Source organism: Elgaria multicarinata, chromosome 3 (assembly GCF_023053635.1).
Source record: "Elgaria multicarinata webbii isolate HBS135686 ecotype San Diego chromosome 3, rElgMul1.1.pri, whole genome shotgun sequence".
NCBI classification, from domain to species: domain Eukaryota; kingdom Metazoa; phylum Chordata; class Lepidosauria; order Squamata; family Anguidae; genus Elgaria; species Elgaria multicarinata.
Window position 1 is genome coordinate 91,619,197 of NC_086173.1, and position 16,707 is coordinate 91,635,903.

The 16,707-nt window shown below is 40.0% G+C and overlaps 1 protein-coding gene across 4 annotated transcripts in view; it reads left to right on the plus strand.

Moving 5' to 3' along the window:
- Positions 1 to 15,170, plus strand: part of GRIA1 (glutamate ionotropic receptor AMPA type subunit 1) — a 233,476-nt gene extending 218,306 nt beyond the window's left edge. For 2 of the 4 annotated variants that reach the window (XM_063120900.1, XM_063120899.1), the window contains exons 15-16: positions 11,476 to 11,610; positions 13,602 to 13,956. In XM_063120900.1, the coding sequence (XP_062976970.1) occupies positions 11,476 to 11,610; positions 13,602 to 13,793 (327 nt within the window). In that variant the 3' untranslated portion in view covers positions 13,794 to 13,956. The other 2 variants (XM_063120901.1, XM_063120902.1) reach the window with 2 other exon arrangements.
- The last annotated feature ends 1,537 nt before the right edge of the window (positions 15,171 to 16,707 follow it).

Here is a 16,707-nt window from a genome sequence, read left to right on the forward strand (position 1 = left end):
CTATACTCGTTCCATTATAGAGAAGGTATGAGAGAAATGATAGAGAAGTAGTGAAGATAGAGAAGAGTGAAGGATCAACAGCAGAGCAGACAGCACCATGGAGACAAGCAGGAAAGTTAGATGTGAAGTAGAATGATATACATTCAGTGACTGGCCAGATCATATAGGGAAGACTTATCAGGTGAATGATTTTGAAAACCTTGCCCTTATATTAATAGCTGAGGGAGAGATAAAGACTTTAAAAATACAATGTGAATTTTTGAAGCTGAATTCTTCTGTGACTCCTCCTTCTCTGGAGCCTTGGCTAGTAGTGTCTAGATCAGGGGAGGGCAACTTGTGGCCCTCCATAGGTTTTGGCTTACAACTCCATCAGCCCTCTACATTGGCTACGCTGGCCAGGGCTATTGGGAATTGTTAGGCCAAAACACCTGGAGAGTTGCACACCCTGGTTTAGATATTGATACTTTCCTTCAAGAAATTAGATGTTCAACAGAAAATGTAATGCACCCCTTTGCAAGAGAACCCTATAGATTGAAAAGGTTAATTTACTAAAAGATAAATGAACAAACAAAATACCACCCCCAAATTACCATTTAGTTATTACATTTTTATACCACCCAATAGCTGAAAAACTTTCTGAGTGGTTCACAACAATTAAATAACTGATATATAATATTGAAAATGAATAGGTATAAATACAAAAGCAAATTCAATATTGAGATATGTCACTGGTGATAAATCCTGGTTGATGTTTCTTGCCCCTTTCTGTCACTCAGTTAATTCTTGGTGCCCATGAATTAAATAATGGAGTCAGGAAACCAGTGAACCTATTTAGTGGGGCACTCTGTGAAAGGGTTCTGATGCAAGAGACACTTTCCCTCCTCTTGTTCTCTTCTTTTCCATCTCCTCTCTTAGCTTCTTCTGCCTTTATATTTCCATCTTTATCTTCTCTCTCCACAGCATGAGATGATGAGGCTCAGGCAGGCTGCCTAAGCATCAATGCCCACTCCAGTGCTCTTTTTCTTCCCAACTCTTTCTCTCCTTCCCCCCAACTCAGCTATCAAATCTTGACTAGTACATTCTTCTCCTTCTCTGGTTACCTGTCCTTGAAGCTTCCTCCACCCCACTCCCTTCTTTTGTGTTAAGACTCTTGCTGCATCTGTTTTAGAGAAGAGGAAAACTGGGGCTACACTTGCAAATTCCAGGCCAGCTGGATTGTATGTATTGCATTGTCCTTCCTTCAAGGACATTATAGTCCAGTTTTCCTTAAACTGGTACCCTCCAGATGTGCTGGACTACAACTCCCAGCATGTCCCAGCCATCCAGGGCATTCTGGGAGTTATAGTCCGACACATCTGGAGGGCATGGGGTTGGGGAAGACTGCAATAGCCCCATACTACATAATGGATACCCTTTATCACAGGCCATTTCAGTGTCATAATACCACAGATCACAATGCCCTTTGCACATAACACTGAAGCATGTGCAGAAGAAATCAGAGGAAAAGCGCCTGCTAAAGTTCTCTTTCTGTCTTAAGGAAAATCACCTTCTCTTAAGGCGAAGCACCTCAGTTACCTTGATCAAGTGCTGAGTTTCTTGATTACTGTCCTTCCCAGATGGATGACTGTAAATCTTACAGACCATTTAAAAAAATTGAAATTACATATTTGGCAAATAAAAGTAACACTTAAAATAATGTTCACTGTTTTTAACTTTTGTAAACTGCCCAGAGAGCTTCAGCTATGGGCGGTATAAATAATAATAATAATAATAATAATAATAATAATAATAATAATAATTTTACATTTATCGTGTTTAACCATTTATAAAACTGGCTACCTTTTTGATGGTGGGGAGAGCAGGAAGGGGGATTCCTTTTTCTTCAAGCAGCTCTAATTGCCTGTACCTGCCTATTCTTGTAAAGTACTGAATTGTGAACTCGATAGAAGAATCACATTCAATTCTTCTCTGCGGCATATTAGTTATATTTAATAGCCCTCCTGCTGGGTGTTAAATGCCCTGCTCCTGCTCCTAGTCAAACGAACACCCCAGTAGCACAGAAAAGGTGGTCTCTCTGACCATGTTTAGAAAGGATAATTTACCATGTAAATCAGCCTCCCCCCAACTGGTGCCCTCCAGAATGTTTTGGACTAAAAAACCCAGCATTCCTCACCATTAGCCATGCAGGCTGGGGATGATGGTAGTTGATGTCCAAAATACCTGGGGAGGCTGTTTTGCACCATTTCCACCAAGTTGGGGAAATCTGATGTAAATGAAGAGTCACTACTTAGCTGTGTATTTTAGAGGGCTTGCTCGGTGCATTCATCCAGGCTCTGATTTATCAGTGCTAGAAAAGTTCCATAGCTATTATATTCCAGACAAAATGCTTATGTCACTGATCCTATTTAAAACAAAAAAGAACTCAGAACCTCTACAATAGCAGAACATCGAAGAGCCATGCTGGATCTAGTCCAACACTCTGATCACACAGTGGCCAACCAGCTGTCATCCCTCCTGCCCATGTTCCACAACAACTAATATATATAGGCTTACTGCCTCTGATACTGGAGGAAGCACACAACCATCAGAACTAGTAACCATTGATAGCCTTCTCTTCCAGGAATTTATCCAATCCCCTTTTAAAGCCATCCAAATAGGTGGTCATCACCACATCTTATGGTAGCGCGTTCCATAATTTAACTGTTAGGAGTAGAAACCTCCAATGGAACATCCAAGCAGGGCTCAGTTCTCTTGCACATATATCATTTGAGGAAAGCTCTTGGATTAGAACATAAGAATTTAAGAACATAAGAGGAACCATGCTGGATTAGACCAAGGGTCTATCTAGTCCAGCACTCTGTTCGCACAGTGGCCAACCAGCTGTTGAGCAGGAACCCATAAGCAGTACATGCTGCAACAGAACCCTTCCACCCATGTTCCCCAGCAACTGGCGTATATAGGCTTACTGCCTTTGATAATGGAGGTAACACATAGCCATCAGGACTAGTAGCCTTCTCCTCGAGGAATTTATCCAATTCCCTTTTAAACCCATCTAGAATTGCTCACCATCACTACATCTTGTGGGATTGAATTCCAGAGTTTAACTATGTGCTGCATGTATCACCTTTAAATATCTCATATTGCATTCTAAACAACAAAATACAAAAGAAGGCCAAAGGGGACAGGTGGGTTTATGTGAATCCTACGACCTCCACATGGATCACCTTACTTGCATGCACTTAGAGAGAAGAAGCCAAATGTCTGAATTGCATGTGTACATCACTGCGGCTAATCATAAGGCTGCAGGAGCTACTTGATGCTCCATGTATAAAAATTCTGCATGCCTGGAATGCTGAGAGAATGTATGAATAAAAGAATTTTAAAAAAGATTTGTAAACTCTGTAGATCTTAGAACCATACCAGTAGAAAACACTGAAGGAATGAGAATACTGATAAGGATGATTAATGCACCAATGACAAAATTCAGATCAATTATTAGAACAATGTTAAAATGAAGGCATCCTGCACATTTTGATCTACTTTATCCAAAACTGAATGAAGTTTCAAAGGCCCATATCTATGCACACTTCATACTCATCTTGTAAACAGAGGCCATCCTCTGACTAGAGAAACCAATAGGCAGCTCACTCTCTGCTGGACTCCATCTCGTTGCAACAGCCACACACATTGCTGTAAATGTCCAGTCAACCTGACACAGAAATAAGTTTACCTGTGAAGTTGCATGTGTAAAATAGATATTCCATCTTTCCCAACTTTACTGGATGCTGCTACCTGCAAGGGAAAGGATAATGTGAGCACATTATTGCTTCATGTGCTTACCAGCAGAGTTGCATGATGCAAAATCAAGGTCTTCCCCATCCATATTCATATTCTCAAACACGATCTGGAGCTACTACACAGCACTTCATCACCTACTGTTCATGCACAACATCTTCTTGTAATTCATTATCTCTGACCAGGATCGTGTAGATGGTCCTACTTTATATAACTGTCATATTTACCATAAAAGCTCCAATGACAAAAAAGATTAATAAACAGATGTTACATGATACTGAATTTTGTACGGCGGTAATAAAAAAAACCAAGCAGGTACAACTACTATGGCTTATATTACTTGTAAGCATATGTTATCAGAAATTAATTTTCTGGGCCTCTTGTTACTTAGCGAAATTATATACATCAAATATAGTGTTGATTAAATATTTTACATTGCAATCCTTTACATGTCTACTCAGAAGTAAGCTCCCTTGAGTTCAGTGGGTCTACAGAAGATCACCTGCAAAGAATACCTACTTCATAACAGAATGGGTGGGATGAAGTTGCAAAATTTTGGTCTGACTGTGTTAATCCGCAGAATAGACAGATCCAGGAAATGTTCTAATATTTAAGGGTGCAATCCTATTGGGAAGCCTGTCAGCCTCCTAAATTTGGAGGGTGGTGGGCATTTTATGCAGAGCTTGATTGCCTCTGTGCTCCTCTCACTCTGTATTTTTGCTAGATGGGCTTTTTCGCCCATCGGAGAGGCAGCCATCATGGTTCTCTCCATGTCAGCTGTGAAGTGGAGGGGAATGAGAGCTTGGACTCCTGGGTCCAAGGTCAGAGTGCTGTCTTTCTTTTTACCAAATTCATCCACTAGCAATTGTGGATTTCAGGAAGGTGCACATGCCTATCCAATGTCCACCCCTCCAGTCTATTTATTACATTGATCTCCCACTATTCATGGAAGGAGCTCAGAGCAAAGTTTTGTCTTCATGTTAGAACAGAGTTTTGTTTTCACAGAGTTTTGGCTTGCTCAAGGTCAATGTGTGGGCTTCACAGATAAATGGGAAGAACCCTACATTCTAGCTAAACCTTCCCTAATCTGGTGCCCTCTGGATATTTTGGGCTGCTACTCTCATTAGCCCCAACCAGCATGGTCAATGCTCAGGGATGATGGAAGTTGTAGCCTGTTGGAAACATCTGGCAGGCAAGGCTGGGAAAGGCTTCTTAGTCTCTACCACACATTGCACCATTTGTGCCTCCATGTAGTTCAGTGCTCAAATTGGTTAGAATAGAATGCTAAATTTACAATGATTCACAGTCCAAACCCTGATTCATAGTCCAATCCCATGCATATTTAGTTAGAAGTAATTCCCTCTCTGTCCAATGGGACTTACTCCCGTGTAAGTGTGCATAGGATTGCAGCCTTTGTTCTGATGAAGTCCGGCTGAAATTGCAGGTAGATCAAACTCTTCCCTATCACAAGTGCTAGGGTCTGGAAAAGTATTTAAGAATCTCCTATGACACACTGGTAGATCCTATTTATTTATTTATTTTATTGCATTTCTATACCGCCCAATAGCCGAAGCTCTCTGGGCAGTTCACAAAACTTAAGACAATTCAAAGTATAAAACAACAGTATAAAGGAAAGGAAAGGAACCTCTCGTGCAAGCACTGAGTCATTACTGACTCTTGGAGGGATGCCAGCTTTCGCTGACGTTTTCTTGGCAGGCCTTATAGCGGGGTGGTTTACCGTTGCCTTCCCTGGCCGTTATTACCTTAGCAGTAGTGCAGAAATACAAATTTAAAATACAAATTTGAAACAGCAAAGTTAAAATTAATTTATAGACTCTTAAAATACTGGGAGAATAAAAAAGTCTTCACCTGGCATCTAAAAGAATATAGTGTAGGTGCCAGGCGAACCTCCTTAGGGAGCTTATTCCACAGCTGGGGTGCCACAGCAAAGAAGGACATCCTCCTGGTAGCCACCTGCCTCACTTCCTTTGGCAGAGGCTCTCTGAGAAGGACCCCTGAGGATGACCTTAGGGTCCGGGCAGGTACCTATGGGAGGAGGTGTTCCTTCAGATAGCCTGGACCCAAGCCGTTTAAGGCTTTAAATGTTAATATCAGCACTTTGAATCAGGCCCGGACCTGGACTGGCAGCCATCCTAATCATTGATTACTACTAACAACGAAAAAATATTCTCTGGATTAAACTCATCATGGTTTCCTACTTCTTGGATAGCACAATCAACCAATATCCTATAAAAAAACAAAATGTGGAACAGAACCTCATACTCAGAGAAAGAATTAGTTATTATCTTCCAGATGCCTTGGTATGAAAAGACATTCAGTACTGTGCATACATGGACTTCTTACTTCAACATCATTAATCTTTGTAAACCGCCCAGAGAGCTTCAGCTATAGGGCAGTATATAAATGTAATAAATAATAATAATAATTCATACTGACAAAACAATACCTTGCAACCAACCAGACATAACATTCATAAACAAAAAAGAAAAACACACATTGACATAGCAATACCGGATGACAAAAATGATGTTGAAAAGGAAGAGGAAAAGAGAGAGAAATATACACCACTGGCCATGGAAGTCAAAGAACTATGGCAACAGGAAAAGGTTACAATTATTCCATTAGTCACCTCTGTCAGCAGCATCACATCAAAAAAGTATACAGAAAACTTTCAGAAACTGGACATAGCAAAATACATCCATACCAACATCCAAAAAACAGTCATAATTAAAACATGCTCAATTGTCAGGAAATACCTGAGACAGCATGATTTGGCAAAGCTTGTCATGTTCATCTAGAAAAACCACCATGAGTGAGAAATAATAATAATAATAATAATAATAATAATAACAACAACAACAACAACAACAACAACAATAACAACAACAACCCTGCAGACAAAGAGAGCGTCATACACACTAAACCGGGTCAAAATCATAAGGATATGCTGAAGTTTAAAAATTCATAATTCTATAGTCAGAGGTTTAGCCAGCACACATTCTCCTAGCACAACTCTGATTTCATAGCTGTTGGGAGGGGGAATTCTTTCTAAGGCAGACTTTGAAGAAGTTTTATATCACAGCTGGAGGTGGGCATCTTTCAACAAAATGGGCCTGAAAACTACTGGAGGCCTAATAAAGAAATTGTACTAGACTGTCTTGAGCCTAGCAGGTATTTATATGACCATGAATGAATCCGAATCTTTTCCTCTGAGATGTAAAGCTCACATTTTTAATAGGGTATGATGAACTTTAACTTAATGTTAAAGACTACAAGTATCACTGCATATTGTCAAATTCCTTGGAGTTTAAAGAAATCTGGTTTTCTTCTTCAGTGTGCTAAATTGCTCTGCTTGGGAATACTGATAAACAACCCCTCATTTCATTAGCTAAAAGACTCAGGCATTTTACCTCCTCTTGTTTTATCAGATGTGATGCAGTTAACACGCACGCACGCATGCGCGCGCACACACACACACACACACACTGTTTAATACTGAATTTCCAAAATCTGGAATTCTGAGAAATGTATTCACAGATAAAAGAGAATTACCAATTTGTGGTAAGCAGGTCTGTGAATTACAAATATAAAGTTCCTAAATGGCAAGATGAAATGATAGCACACTTGAGGTGAATCCAGGACATTTTCCATTGGCTTTAAAATATTTGTTTTTGCTCCAAAGACCAATGTCAAACACCTCCACCTTGCCTTAAGTGATATACAGGTGCCTTTATTTACCCCCGTAAGGTGAGAGGCAAGCCAGGGAATTTGAGCCTTAAAAGAGTTTCTGTCAGAGCAAAATAAAAACCGCAACAAACAGGATGATGGATAAGCCGGCACCAGTTAAAAAGAAGCAGACAGGGAAGGTGCCTTGTCACCATGGCAACACGGCTGGAGCATTTCTAAAAGACTGGCGCTTTTTTTGGCGTGCTTTTCTCCTGCCAATCTTCCTCTTCCATCCTTCTCTCTTCCCTCAAAATGTAGCTCTCCCTCTGCAGGAGACAAGCTGTGACATTTACACTCCCACTAATAAGCTGGCTGCATGATGGGCAAACTCCTTGGGAGAGCATCTCATCACAAAGCCCAAATGGCAAGGCTCTAGAGCTCAGCGAAAGAGTTTGATTTCTTCCAGGCCTTTCGTGTGGGATTGGTGCCTTTCTTTATGATCCGTTATTATTAGTGCTATTAAGTTAGGCGCCTGTGCAAACAGCAGGTGAGGCCTTTTGGAGCCAAGAAGCCAAGCCAAGCTGTGGCAGGCAGGGATTGTTTCCTTGCCTCTGCAGTGCGTGCATATGACCCCAGTGCCAATATCCAACTGGGAAAGAACTGTGACTGTGAGACAATAGTCCCTCTCCAGAGAACCTCTTTGCAATTAGAAACTACATCCTTCTAGCAAAAGGAAAATGTGAGAGCCAAGAAGCCGCAAGAAGCCTACAATATTATATACATTGTAATAACTCGGTTTTTTGACCAGCTCACCCTTAGTATAGTTCTCCAGCTAAGCTTCAGTCAGCCTTGTACACCACATTTTTCAAGCCATTTTCTTCTGGTCTGTGTTAACTGTAGTAGCAGTAGGGAAACTGAAGTTTTGTGACCGTGAAACTCCCAGATGTTTTTCTCAGATGTACATGTGAAGCTTTTTGACATTGTCCAGATAGGTTCATTGCGCAGTTCTTGCATCGACTTGATGAGTCATTTAAACTTGGACCTATTTAAATATGCCATTTCCTTACTAGCAGCACATACTGACCATCAGAGTTAAAGCACTGATATTTGAATAAGCTTCTACCGCTCTAAATGAAAGAGATTTGAACCTCTGCATGAGCCCACAACTAATCTTGCCAGTCTTACCCACTCTTCTCATTTCCACCTCATGTTATGTGTGTGCATGTTTATGTGTAATAGGCACAAAAAGTGTACACTTATTTAAACACTTCTAAATAGAGTTGTGTAACAAACATGAGCAGATCTCTAAAGCGATCCTGTGGGTAAAGATCTAACTAAAGATAGATCTTTAAAGCGATCAGATGGGTAACTGAAGGCATGGTTGTTGTGTTTTGGGACATGGGGTGGGGAGTTAGCATAAGAATTTTGAATGTGTAGGTATTTGCAGTAGACTGGAATTTTTATAGTTAGAAAATATCTGAAAGGAGAATCTAGATTAATTAGGGTGACCATATGAAGAGGAGGACAGGGCTCCTGTATCATTAACAGTTGTATTGAAAAGGAAATTTTAGCAGGTGTCAGTTGTATATATGGGGAACCTGGGGAAATTTCCTCTTCATCACAACAGTTAAAGCTGCAGGTGCCCTGCCCTCTTTTAAATCTGGTCATTCTAGTATAGCTCCTGCACCTTTAACTGTTGTGATGAAGAGGGAATTTCACCAGGTTCTCCATATATACAAATGACACCTGCTGAAATTCCCCCTTTCTATGCAATTCTATGCATATTCTATTCTATGTATCTGTTAAAGATACAGGAGCCCTGTCCTCCTTTTCATATGGTCACCCTAGATTAATGGCTAACCAGTTTGGCAAAGGCCAGTGAAGAGATAAATCTTGATCTCATTTCCAGAGCAGAGATTATTTCCATCTCAGAATGATAGGGTTCTGAAGGGATTAGCCAATCTGACAATAGAATGCAATCTATGAGTATTCACATTGCAGTGTACAAAGCAAAGAAGGGAGAACAAATACACTGTGACAAAGTTATCTGAATGTGGTAACAACCTCCATTGTCAGACTGGAAGGCTCTATTTCCAGTTCAATTCCTAAAGCCTTGGAGGTTGGGGTAGGAGGTAAGATTAGAAGTGTGTCTGCCCAGGTTAATACTTCACAACTCATTCTAGAAAAGCAAACCAAAAGTTCTGGCAAATATAAGATATCACATACATTAACTTGACAACCATTTAGACAAAGGGTATTGCCATTGGAAAGAATTGTGAAAAATTATGAAATTCCCAAACCATTATATTTTAAAATTAATTGTAAAAAAGAAAAAGAGAGAGAAGAATATCTCAAGAAACACAATAGTATATTCCTAATAACCATAGCAGCAGAAGAAAGAGGTATATCTAAATATTATACAATTTATGTACTCCTTAAACACTTACCCCTCAACTAATAACTAGCTGTGTTTTATTCAGAAAGTACCATGTAAATCAGGGGGTGGGAAACTTTGGAAGGTAATTTCAGGAGGTTTTTTCAATTTTTTTTCCTGTGGGTGGTGCAGCCACATGCGGCCAATGGGCACATATTGCACCCCTTTGATGGAAATAAACAAGTAATGACCATGCCTGCATTCTCTTTGCTGAACTGTAAAAGACGAGCCTAAACTGATTTAAAAATAAATAAATTTTATTTGTATCTATCTAAAACAGACATTTTAAAAAGCGGATGCAGCTTTGACACAGATTTGCTGCATTCCAAAGCATTTGTTTTCAGACAGGGTTATGTGTCCACCAAACTTTAGACCATGTGCTTGTCTTTATCCTACATTTACATTTGCAGGCCACACCAATGACATGAATGTGATCTTATGCCAGTCGGAATAAAGTCACCCCTTTATACCTGAAAAATAAAATGGGAAGGGTCTCAGGACCGTGTCGCTGAGAATCCAGGAATGGTTTAAAATACTTATGTCTTTCTCAGAAATACACATATATACAAACCCTTTCTAGATCACCTTTTAAAACAAGAGAGACCCTTATAGGAATGTTCCTGTAATTTGAAAATATAAATCATGGGATTAAATTTATTTACTCTCTTCTTATGAGATTCTCAGATAAATCTCAACTAACATCCAATATCCGTGCTCTGCATGTACTAACTAGAAAAGAAACAATATTTTCTCAAATTAGACACTAATATTTGCTGTGCTTCTGAATGTCCCTATTAAAACTTAGTTTCTACCTTTGTAAAGTGGGGAAAAGTTATACCTACCTATTTAACAAGATCAGGTTAATTAACTGGTCTTTATAAAATCAGTGGATAATTGGAACCAAATAATAAAGATGATTAATTGGTGACTAATAATCCTCCTTATCAATAAAATAATGGATTAAACATGCATCCCTGAAACATAAGATTCAAAATAATTGCTTTATTAAAAACAATCCAAATGCCTATCTAAGGACAGAACCTTTCCAGTGCCACTGTAACCTGAATATTGCACAAAGGGGAGGGCGTGATTATGATTTGTTGCTCAGCAACAGGGCTTGCGGGGGGAAAACAATCAAAGCAGAAAAGAACAGGCGTTTCCAAGAGAGCGAGTTATTTTAGGAGAGAGAAAGACTGGAGACTAGCAAATGTCAGCTCACAGTAGATAACGTCTTTCTATCAATAAGTGAAACTTCCTAGGCATTTGGGGCGAATCGGTATAATTTAAGAGTGATGATTAAAAACTTCTAGCCCAAACCTTTCCCAAAGAGTTGCAAAGCCACTGAAACGTTTTAGTCAATGCTGTGTATTCAGTGGGGGGAAGAATATTCAGTTGTAAAGAAATGAAGCTGAAATGTCTTCTGTGTCCTTAAAAGTGGTGGCCCCTCCGTGTTATTGTTATCCTATTAAGCAGTTGTGTCGTTCTCCCAAAGAGCAGTTGTGTGCTAACAGCGTGTTTCTTCCTCCCACATCCCTTCTCCCCTTTCCTTTCTCTTGTAGGACAAAACAAGTGCTTTGAGTCTCAGCAATGTGGCCGGTGTTTTCTACATCCTCATCGGAGGGCTTGGACTAGCCATGCTGGTTGCCTTAATCGAGTTTTGTTACAAGTCCAGAAGTGAATCAAAACGGATGAAGGTGGCAACACATTCACAGGCCTTTCACACCTTCTTTCTGATACCAGCCAGACTCCCAATATTCCTTTAGAAATGGATCCAATCCAGGATGCCTGTTAGGGTAGAAAGTCAATCTTTTAGAGACTAGGGAATGTTTTTCCCCCTATTCTTTGCAAATGGTTTGAAGCCAGGTTTATTAGGAGTTCCGGGGATATATAAGACGATTCTCATCAGTGGTTCCACTGATCTTTGACTTTCATCTTTATATCAGTGCAAATTGCTTTTAACTGGAAAAGGACTTGTGCATCTTGGGAAAGCAAAGATAAATGTCTCAAAACATCTCATCTTTAAATGATAACCAAAAGTTTATCACATTCGTACAAGATTCAGGACTGGCTTCTTGATGTGTACTATGTTGAGCATCCTTAAACAGAAGGGGTGATATTCTCAGGTACCTAAAAAAAAACCTTTCTGTTATGCCCAAATCATTTTGGAAAGGTCTTTTCTTCTATGGGGGCTGCTTATCTTTTTCCAAATATGTTGCAAAGTTTCTTTCCAATGCTTTCCTCTGTTGGAGCATTTTAAAAGATTCTCTGTGACATATTTGGTGAAAGGTAAGTGGGCCCTGAGGTAGGAAAGTCCTTCCAGAAATGTATTGGGCATAATAAAATGATTTTTCAGGCACCTGAGAATATCTTCTCTTCTGTTTTGGGTAGGAATATCATAGGAGTCCACTGCGGGGGTGTAGTCCAACAGTCTCCCCCCTCCCCCACCCAACCTCCTGGCCAAGTCACAGGACGCTTTCGTACTTGCTTACCCACCGGAGCTGTGCCCGACAAGCTGGTCCAGCAGCCACCCATCCCTATAGCTAGCTGCCATTTGCATAGGAATGGCAGCTTGGGGGTTTCCGGAAATTAATGCTGCAGAAATGGTGGCCATAAAGGTTGCCACTGCCCACCCCCCTACACACACACATCTTATGCCTCACTTCTACATGCCTTGAAAGCCAATTTTCTCCTAGTTGAACTCCTTCCAGTTTTGAAATCTAACTGGGGAGGGAATCAAAACCTTCCTTCCATCCCATCAATACTCCCTTGGAAGCATCAGGCTCACCCCCTGCTCACTCCATATGAATGTTATGAAGAAAATGTGAGTAGGCAACACAAATTTCTCTAAGTCGACTCTAAGCATATATCAAATACAGAATAAGTGAAATAATGTTTGCATTGAACCAGCTTTAATGCATTCACAATCATTCTAACCTAAGAGGTGTTCTTCACACATCAGTGTTCTGAGCAAAAGTAAAAATAAAATCTGACAGAATAAATTCTTACCTTACCTTATTAATATTTCTTTAAAAATGTGTTTGCTTTGAACATGAATGCCTGAAAAAGAATGTGTTCATTTTGAAAAGTTATATAAAATCTTTTAAACTAAATAGTAATAGAATAAAAGCAATAGAATAAAAGCAATCAGCCGTACCCAGGGCTGGCCACCTGAGTTGACGCCGAAGCCTTTAACTCTTCAATGTGTGGTGGTTACTTGATGTTACTCATTCACTTTGTACATGATCAAGAAATCATTAAGGTGTTATTCTCTCCTTAACTGGTTACTTCACACAGTCCAAATTCTGGCCCTGAAAACAGGTTCCAAGGTTCAGCCCTCATGAGCCTTGGAATTGTACCATCTGGAACTATGGTGTGTATCCAACAGGGCATCTCTAATCATGACAGACAAAGCTGTAAACACTATTGATGTTGGTGATGAAAAAACATCTATTGACACAGCAGACAATTTAGTGAAAGCAGGAGTATATACTAAATTGCATAAACTTTAGTTTAAAATTTAGAGAAGCTTGAATTGGATGTGGAATGTCCCACACAGAATGGAAGAGAAAAGAAAAAAAGAGTACTGGTAGAGTGAAGACAATACCTAATGATGAAATGGTGTATATTATGATTTTCCAGCCATTGCTAAGGACAGGGGGAGACCCCCCTTGTCTCTCTTAAAAAGGGTTTTTGTTTGATCCCACAGCAATCAATCAATGAAGCCATACGGACATCAACCCTCCCCAGAGCATCTGCAGCAGGAACCAGCAGTGGAGAAAACGGACGGGTGGTGAGCCACGATTTCCCCCAAACCATGCAGGAGATTCCATGCATGGGTCACAACTCTGGCATGCCCCTGGGAGCAACGGGATTATAATTGCCCTTGACGGATCTTCTGGGTGAGAGCAGGGCGTCCCTAGTCCCAGCCTCTCCAGTGCCAAAACAAAACCATTCAAGAAGAGGGACTATGCAGTGGATCTTCTACAAGGAAATCAGATCTATTTTCCTTTTGTTTTTCTTTGTGTGTGTGTGTCTGTTTATTTTACAGTAAATCCATAGGCAGAAGAAAGTACAACCTGTACTGCAATAAGGAGAGGGCAACTGGACTGAACAGAATTTGAAGACATCCCTGAGTACACGGTTACAGGAACACTGAGGAAGACAGCGCCATTTTGTTTTTAACTTGGTTGTTAATAAGTTCTTAGTGTGTGCAATATATATTTTTCTTACTAATTCCCGTGATGTCAGGGTAAATACCAGCCCTGCCCTGCTCAACAGTTTAAAAATCAGGTTTAGTTTGGGATGCAAACCATAAACGTCTGCGCTACTAACAGTGAAAGGAAAAACAAACAAAACCAATCCTTTGAGACAACAGGACTCTACTGTGCTTTAAAGTTGTTGAGACAAGGCTGAGTAGGCCATTGAACGTGTTCTCCATTCCACTGTCAAATGAAGGACTTTTAGGACAGTTGAAAGAGAAGCCTAACATGGAGAAAGGAAAAGGAAGACTTCTGAAATGGAGGCCAATTGTAGTATCTGGATTTAGAAGAGCCCAGGTGGACAGAGGTTAATGTGATCTTTATTCCAGAGCTTGAAAGTGGTTATTTGAATTGAAAGTGTTGTCAATGTGGGAAATATATGAGTTCCCAGAATGTGCTCTTGGCAGGCTACCAAATGGATAGGTTAGCAACTACCTAAAACCATGGCTGTTTCCTACATATGGAAAGAAAATGCAAAATATATATTTATTACATATCCTCCCTGCCTGCCTCCTCAAAAGTAAAGAGGCAATTATCAGCCATTTCTTCATTCCTGCACTTCTGTAAGGTTTCCTTTCTATGGTGATCTTTGAGTAGAGAACCATTTATCACCAGTTAATCAGACATCAGAGCTGTTTTGTATACATCTTGCTTTTTGGTCCATGAGGGCCATACCTGGTGGACATTCCATAGAGTAACTGGGCCACATTAGGTTTACTATGACAAGAAAATCAATCAATCAATACTTCATTGAATGATACCAACAAGGAAGGGCATTCACCTAAATACAGCCTTCCACACAATTTGTTTGCAGCTGGCCCCAATTTTCAAAATAAAATAAAAAAATAAAAATAAAATGAGTTTCAGGAATCAAGTCTTGGCCAGCAGTATCATTTGCAGAAAAGCCAATAGACATGGTTTCCATCTCATCCATCAACATGAGGGGAATCGGAACATGCAGAAAAGACCAGCTGGTACCCTGCTTGCTACTGAAAACTTGGTCTCTGATCCAATACCCAAGCTTGCGATGAAACACTGAAATCCATAGAACTGTCCAAAGCACAAAAGAGTGGACTTGCTAGCTGTATTTTCCCCAGTCATGTGTGCATTTGCATCTACATTTAAACAAAAGCTTCATTTGTATGTGTGTGTGTATGTGTGTGATATCACCACCATGAACAGTAAAATACTTCAGCAGAGTGGAAAGTGTTCCCTTGAAGAAAACTATATTAAAGTGGAGTATCTTCTACTCAGTCATAGGTCTGGAGGAGGCCCAATGCTTCCCTTACTATTCCCATCATATATGCATTTGCCCATTTGGATGGCAACTCCAGACTTTACAAGGGGCTAAAACTTCCTCCAAGTGCCAGCACAAACCCAACAGTATAACAAAAACTCGTTATATCTGATATCTGAGACCTGTAGGTAACTTCATGTGTAAAACAGGAGACTGTGGAGACCAAAAGATCTGACTAGAATGCAGCACAGGCTACAGACTGAAATGGCTTTGTTGTGGGCGACTGGCAACTGGCTCTAAATCAAATTAACTTTCATCCATGACTCGCTGTGATTATAAAGTGTCAAAAACCATTAGAGACTGATCTCTAGGAACTGATTTTAACATTCAACACTATGTTGTTCCACCAATTCCATCCACTCATCTTAAGATGGCACCTTCATAAGACTGGCAACACAGAAACTGCAAAACCTCTTATGAGGGCACAGCATGCCGAGTGCCTAACTGTTTTCTCTCAGTGCCACTGGAAGCCTTTCTGTCTTCATCTTTCATCAAGCAACCTGTCAAGACTCGGATCTCAACTTCCGATAATAATCTCCAAGGTCTTGTTCTCGGTGTGTGGTTATTATTATTATTTTACGTCTGCCTTTGATTACCTTTTGAGTTTAGTTTTGTGTATGTGTTTATCGTATGCAGGGCTAAAAACAACAACACAAAGCCTGCTTTTTTTATGATGAGATCTTTGGGTGTCCAAGAAGACCTGATATTTCTTTCCATTTCAAGAACTTTCAGAGCTCCTGCAACTATTTTCCACTTAAATTGCAATGAAAGCAGAGTACAAGGATTTCCTTCTGTATGGGGGTGGGGGAAAAGCCGTATAAAACTTCAGAAAACTCTGTCACCTTTGTGGAATCAAAGGAATCAAAGAGACCTATCTGACAATTGAGCCAGCCAGTTAGATGGGTTTGTGGGGATAAGCCTTCTATGATAGGACAAATGCCTGTGACAATAGGACATCAGACTCATCTTTAAAATGGTTTTGATCAATGGAAGGGAGGGAAGAGAAAAAGAAGATACAGAAGAAGAGGGGAAATGTTAACTTGTAATATGTATTTTTACTACACTTTTCTTAAATATAGAATAATTGGGGGGACCCTTAAAGACATTGACATTTTTCTCAACAAAAATCCATATTTAACAGTTTTGGCTTTCATTAAATTTTGCTCTTTGGTACCTGGATTTTTTATTTAAGAGTTATATTTGTTTTCACTTACCATCTTTGGGTCACAACAAAT